The sequence below is a fragment of the Penaeus monodon genome, chromosome 11 (assembly GCF_015228065.2).
Source record: "Penaeus monodon isolate SGIC_2016 chromosome 11, NSTDA_Pmon_1, whole genome shotgun sequence".
NCBI classification, from domain to species: Eukaryota; Metazoa; Arthropoda; class Malacostraca; order Decapoda; family Penaeidae; genus Penaeus; species Penaeus monodon.
The window spans coordinates 974,167-981,666 of NC_051396.1; the positions used below are offsets into that span (position 1 = coordinate 974,167).

The window sequence follows — 7,500 nt, forward strand, 5'->3', positions numbered from 1 at the left end:
TCACACACACACACACACACACACACACACTCAAACACACCACACACACACACACACACACACACACATATATATATATATATATATATATATATATATATATATATATATAGTATATATATATATATATATATATATATATATATATATATATATATATATATATATATATATGTAAAAATGAATATATAGATATTTATATATATACATTTTTATATATATATATATTCATATATATACATAAATATACAAACACACACACACACACACACACACACACACACACACAGGCGACATGAACAATACAGAGTGCGCCTCACACGCTCCCTCAGCGTCCAGCCCTGAAACTGCCTGAGATCCCCCAAGCGTCGCACTGAAACCAAAGACTGCGCTTTCACCATGACTTCTTGGATTATTATCTCTGTGATAATTATGACAGCCTTAAGTGATACATATCATTTTTGACACACATACACATCATCATCGTGACGCGTTAATTGTTGCATCGCGGCGCTTTTAAAGAAAACAATAAAGATTAATCAATAAATCAATGAATAAGCCATATTCGCTACCTCCTTATCTCTCTCCTTTCGTCGGGCGTCCAAAGCCAATTGCCACAAAAGGCCAGCAATGATATTTATTATTTTTATTATTGTCTTTTTTTCATATGCACGCCTCTCTTCAACGGCGATAAGTAAATGACTGATTCGTATAATCTTTATTGCTTTCTTTAACATCCTCGTGATACAAAATCTAACTCGTCACGATGATGAGAGTTCGTCGCGTTATCTTTTCCTTCGACAGATAACCTTGAGACGAGAAGATAAAACCCTTTCGTGCATTCACTCAGACGCTCTCACGCACTAGCGTACACGGATTCTGGAGGAACTCTAATGTAGCCCAACTGGGTTGGCAGAAATACACACAGGCAAGAAGTGGTCGAGTTGCAACAACGAGGCCCGAGCAATAATAATAATGATAACAACAATAACGATGATGATAATGATGATAAGATTTAATTATCATTATTTCTTCCCTCTCAAGAATGTGATAAGATGTTACTGACACAGGTCAGAATTACATACTTGGGTTAGTTCCTAAGATGCTCTTATTTAGTAAAGGAAATGTTTTCGTTTTCATAAGATAGCGTTTGGCTCTACAGTGCCTTACATATAAATAATTAATGCAGCTCAAATAGAAGTCTTCTTTCTCTATTTGAGTGTATATCTGTCTGTTTATATACCTATTTATCTGTCTATATATAGAATCATTTGCAATAAAAAATTCTGTTCTAGGAAATAAAATCGTCCATTTGTTTTCTATTCTATTGCACACAAAAACGCAATGAAATTCTCATCATATAATAATAAAAAAATAACAGTAACAATAACACTGCTGTCTTCAAGGCAGTGGTTATCAAATTGCACCAATAAAAATAAAGAACACAAGTTGAATTAGCATAACGAAGACTTATTTGACAAAATAACTACAATTTAGACATATCTAAAACTATATCTATCAACTCTTTTCTTCATTTGCATTTTTCTTATTTTTGGACAAATTGGTTTTTAATTAACAGTGTTTCCTGATTGCCCCGCTCGTTAAGACTAAAATCACTCATCCCTCGAAACCAGGCCGTCTTTACCAGACATCATCATCATCATCAAGGGGCTAACGCCGACGGGGGCGCATGGCCGCATCCACCCTTCGCTACCAGCCACAGGGATCCCTCGAGGCGAGTCTCTAGGCAGGCCCACGGCCCATCTCTAATTTCTCGAGACAGGTCTCGTCGAGCTACCCAAGCCATGATCTCCTGGGTCGTCCTACAGGTCTCCTCAACCCAGGGTTGTCTCGCAGAGAGACAACCTGGTGGGCAGGGTCGTCCACAGGGAGATGAGCTAGGTGGCCATATAGCCTAAGTTGGCTTCCCGGATTATGCAAGTAACAGGTCCCATGCCAGTCTCACGGTGTAACCGCCGGTTGGACGCGCGGTCCTGCCAACTGTACCCCATGATCTGGCGAAGGGACTTGTTACAAAAGGCATCAAGGCGAGACTCCAAGACACTGGATAGCGTCCAGGTTTCGCTTCCATAGAGCAAAACTGGCAGTATCAAGGCCTTGAAGACACGCAGCTTGGTCCTTCTGCATAGGTACCGACATCTCCAAACGCTCTTGTTGATCAAGTTCATGGCTCCTGTTGCCAGACCAATCCGTCTACTGACTTCCTGGTCTGACAACCCAGAGATATGGACTACGCTACCAAGGTATGTAAAACTTTCTGTAACTTCAACGTCCTCACCGCAAGCATGGATCGACTGAACGGGTTCCCCTAACAGGCCCCCAAAGTCCTGAATCTTGGTCTTGGTCCAGGAGACCTCTAGGCCTAGGGGCTTCGCCTCATTGCTAAATGCATTAAGAGCCGCCACAAGCGACTCCAGGGACTCAGATAGGATAGCAACATCATCGGCAAAGTCAAGGTCTGAGACCTTCATATTGCCTAGTGTTGCTCCACACTGACTTTGGCTAGTAGCTCTACTCATTATCCAGTCCATGCAGGTGTTGAAAAGTGTTGGTGCAAGGACACAGCCTTGCTTCACCCCTGAATTAACAGGGAAGAAGTTCGACATACCCCCACCACACTTTATAGCATTTTCAATACCAGTATAGAGGCTTGCTATCAGGCCAATAGTCTGTGTCGGAATTCCCCTGAGCCTCAGGATCTTCCATAGCGATTCCCGATGCACCGAGTCAAACGCCTTCATGAGGTCGATGTAGGCTGCAAGCAACCCACGACCAAACTCACGACGGCGTTCCACAATTACTTGAAGCGCTAGTATACGGTCTATCGTGGACTTGCCAGGAGTAAATCCAGACTGCTCCGGTCTTTGATGCCTCAGTAGGTGGTTGCGGATCCGTTTCAGAAGAATGTGGGCGAGAACCTTGCCTGGTATGCTGAGCAGTGTAATGCAACGGTCCCAAGGATCCCCTTTCCCCTTCCAGAGAGGGATGACCACGCCCCTCAGCAGGTCAGGGGGAATGGTACCAGACTACCAGATGCCAGTCAGGACTGTAAGCAGGCCCCGAGCCATAGGTTTACCCCAGCCTTTAGCAGTTCAGCAGGGATATCACATATGCCTGCAGCTTTCCCACTCTTCAGCTTGGAAATCGCCATCCTAACCTCTGTTAGGGTAGGAGGTTCCTCACTGATGGGTGGGTCCGGCACAGGCACTGAGACATCGCTTGCATCCAAGCTAATGTTGGAGGGTCTACCTGGTACAACTGTTCAAAATACTCAGCCCAACGTTCACGAACCCCAACATGATCTGAGATGATCCGTCCATCCGCTGATCTGACTGCAGTCATCTGTGAGGAGGGCTTAGAATTCAGTTTTCTCAGGGCTTAGTAGGCAGGGCGAAGGTCATTTACCAAGAAATGGCCTTCGACCTCCTCAGCAAGATTCCTGATGAACTGTTCCTTATCCCTTCTCAGCAGTCTCCGAGCCCTACGTACCATGGAACGACGCAAGACTTGATTTCCATTCAGCCGAGCCTTGTGACACACTTCAGTGGCCTCTAATGTCTCCAGGGAGATGGAATTCTGCCTTGCCCTCGGGTGTAAGCCAATGGACTCCTGAGCTGCTTCGAGTGTTACGCGCTTGAAGAGCTCCCACAGAGCAACTGAGTCCGTCAGGTTGTTGAGTTCTGTGAATCGGTCAGAGACTGCCATGGTGAACCCACGGGCACACTCCACCTCCCTTAGTCTGTCCAGGTGAAACACCTTAGGGTGGCCACTGGAGGGACGGGGAGTTTTGAAGTGGATCCGCAGGGAAGCCACAACCACAATGGTCGGTGCCACAGAACTCGGCAATCCGGTAAACCCTGCAGTTCTGGAGGATCCTCCATCACGTGCTCACAAGAATGTGGTCGATCTCCTTGGCCACTGTACCCATATTGCTGCACCAAGTCCAGCGATGCGGGTTGGAACGCTGGTACCAGGGACCTAGCAAAGTCCCGGAGAAGGAGGCTATCCTCGCTGCTGGGATCAGCTCCCGAGCCATGGGGCCGACAGACTCATAGCCAGCTCGGTCACAGTCGGATACCGCATTGAAGTCACCCAGAACAATATGAATATCTCGCCGGGGGCAATCGTCTGCCACAGATGCGAGTTTGGCATAGAACACCTCTTTCACATCAATTTTATATACATCGGTAGGAGCGTATACAGCAATAAGAGACACGAAGCCAAAAGCATGCTTCAGTCTCAATGCCATAATACGCTCATCAACCGGTGTCACCTCAACTACCGAGGGCTGAAGTCGGCTGGAGATGGCTATGGCTACACCCTGGAGGTGGTGACCATTGCTGCAGCCCGACCAGTAGTAGGTGTACCCACTCACACTGATCATGCTGCTACCAGGTCTTCTCACCTCTGAGAGGGCAGCCACCTCAACTCCCAGTCGCTTCAATTCCCGCGATAGCAGAGGTAACCGCTCATCCTGCCGCAAGGACCGGACACACGTGCTATTAATTGCTCGAATACCCCCCCCCCCCTCCCATCTCTTGCTCTTTGTTGTCGTGGAGGGAGAGGGGGGATTAGGAGACGGAGACGGAGGCCCGAGTGGGAATCACCTCTACCCTGGACCTCAGTCAATGGTCTTCTCCTTTTTTTCTTTTCCTTCTCTTTTTCATCCCTTCTTCTGTCTACTTATCCTGATCGTTAACTCATTTTTACCCTTTTTACTACAATACTTTAGCTATATGACTTTTGATGTCCGGCACATTTATTTTTTTTGACTATTAACCATCATGGAAATCCACAAAAATCACCCTATGAACCAATGACCTTCCTTGTGTGCTGCGGCCCCAAGCATCACCTATCGCAGTATTTTGAATACGTCTCTGACAACTTTAGGTGTTTACGCGGCAGAAAATGTTCAATAAATAAATCAAATTCTCGATTAACTGGTTGATTATTAGGATTATATGATAAATATTAATTTCATTTTATTCATATTTGTTTATTCATATATTTATTATCAGATTTTCACCCGATCAATTTTTTTCACGGCGATGGAACATTTGCCGGAGAAAGACCTCACTAAAAATCTAGTTTTCGTTTTCCTGACTTGGTCAATTGTTCGTTTATTTGCTTAAAACGTTTTTTTTTTTAAGATCGTCCCCCAAAATAATAATGCTAATGATGATAGTCGTAATGATAATAATAATAGCAATTGTACAAATATTTGTGATAATAATAATGATAATGATAATAATAGTAAACGACATAACATTTATACTAACAATAACAATACTTATAAGAAAAACAATGGTTAATGCTAAGGTCCATCATATCAGAAATTAAGTTAACGATATTGAGCATGATGTTGATAACAATGATGGAAAATGCTAGTGGAGATAGTATTAGTGTAGTGATAATATCATTCCTAACAATAATTATGACAACAGTAAGGATGGGAATAGTAATACAATAACCATAACAATTTTGATCATAACAATGATAATGATAGTAACAATGATGATAATAATGGTAATAATAATACTTATGGTAACAACTGTGATAATAGCACAAATGATGGGAATTGCAATACTGGTCATAATTCATAAGATTAAAAACAACATGCATGGCAAGAAGTAAGATTATGGCAAGAAGTAAGATTATGGCAAGACAAGAGCCGCGAATGATGCTAATAACAATCATAATGATGGTTAAAGCAATGATGGCAATAACGATATGAACGGTATGAATAACGCCCATGATATCACTAACTCTAAAAAAAGAAGAAGAAAAAAAATTCTGCAGCAGCAATAAACTCTATTCGGTGAAAACGTCGAAAAAGGCTCCCTGAGTGAGCTTCCGCATGCTTGTGCTTGAATGCATGCAGGTGTAAATGCAGATGTTGGTTTCCTTTATCTTCTTATTGTTAACCTTCATGAATATTATCTTTCTCAAGTGATATGTTATACAGAACGATGATAAGAACAATAATAGTGATAATAATAATGATAAGAATGATAACAATAACGATAATAATAATAATACCAGTAACAAGAATACAGTTATTGATATTGATAATGGTAATGATAAGATAATAACAATATGACAATGATAAGTGTCATAATTAAAATAATAACAATGAAAAAACAATAACAAAAGTAATGATGCTGATCATGATCACCATTACAATTATCATTAGTATCCTCCTCCTCCTCCTCCTAATCCTCATCCACACCGCCCGTCGTCTCCTTCAACCCTGGGGAACAGTCTCACGAGGTTCCCGCCCTTGGGAAGAAGGATCAGCTCTGCCAGAAGCTTGAGGTCCTTCCGAGGGACGACACTCTCCACACGGAACTTGCGAAGGATGCTGCACAGGATGGCCTTCATTTCGAGGAAGGAGAACTTTTGCCCTGCCGGAAGAAAGGAGGGCATGGGGTGAGGCTGAGTTAGGGTCTTCGGGTCAGTGCAGCTGACGAACAAGAACAGATTTTAGTTTAACACTTGGACCCGAATGTAAATCCTATCATCATTTTCAAATTTTGTTTATGAAGGTATTTATATTTTATATATATATATATATATATATATATATTATATATATTTTTTTTTTTATTTATATATATATTATATATATATATATATATATATATATATATATATTTTTTTTTTTTTTTTTTTTTTTTTTTTTTTTTTTTGATATGAATGACAGGCTTGTAGAGTGAAGCCTTCTGACCTGTTGCATATGAAGAATTATATCTTCTTTCATACAACCAGAAACAAGTAGTAGTGCTGTGCATCGTACTAACTAAGAATGCTTTAACGTGTTCACAAGGCAAGCAAGTCTACGCTTCCCACATAAAAGATTAATGGGGAAAGCAGTCAAGGGAGAAGATTGTATGAAACAAACAAACAAACAAACAAAAAAAACAGAAACCAGATACCAGCGACCTAGAGAGTTTATTGATGTATTACCGAAAGCACAAAGATGATAGGAAAAAGAAAAGAAAAGAAAAATAAAGAAAAGAAGAAGAAGAAAAAAACACGAGGTATAGTCCTCAGGACCCCAATATGTGGCTCCAGTGGTATTATCTATCCTAGATGGGGGAGTCTCGTGGGGCATCCGAGGGTAATTCAAATCTAAAGTATATGTGTCACGATGATGTAAAGACGGGCCGAAGACCTTCCGGGCTGCTCGTGGCTAGAAATGGGCTCGAGGCAGCAACGTGTCCTCCTTGGTGTCATCTCGATATATTCCCTGAATCCTGCTAATTCCTCGACATAATCGCAGTGTTTTTCCTAACTCACAAACTCACCGATACAGTTCCTGGGGCCGGCGCTGAAGGGGACGTAGGCGTAGCTGTGTCTCCTGATGGAGTTTTGGGGCAGGAAGCGTTTCGGGTCGAACACCTCCGGGTCGGGGAACTGCTCCGGGTCGTGGTGGAGGCGGAAAACGTGGATCACGATGCTCGTGCCGGCGGGGATGCT

At 42.4% G+C, this 7,500-nt stretch overlaps 1 protein-coding gene across 1 annotated transcript in view; it reads right to left on the reverse strand.

Moving 5' to 3' along the window:
- LOC119579100 overlaps positions 1–7,500 on the reverse strand; it is a 23,783-nt gene that overhangs the window by 7,752 nt on the left and 8,531 nt on the right. The window contains exons 10-12 of the mRNA XM_037926838.1: positions 7,329–7,500; positions 6,245–6,425; positions 323–421 (exon numbers count right to left, since the gene is read on the reverse strand). The exon at positions 7,329–7,500 is cut by the window's right edge and continues 8 nt beyond it. Coding sequence (XP_037782766.1) covers positions 323–421; positions 6,245–6,425; positions 7,329–7,500 — 452 coding nt within the window. The remainder of the gene's footprint in view (positions 1–322; positions 422–6,244; positions 6,426–7,328) is intronic.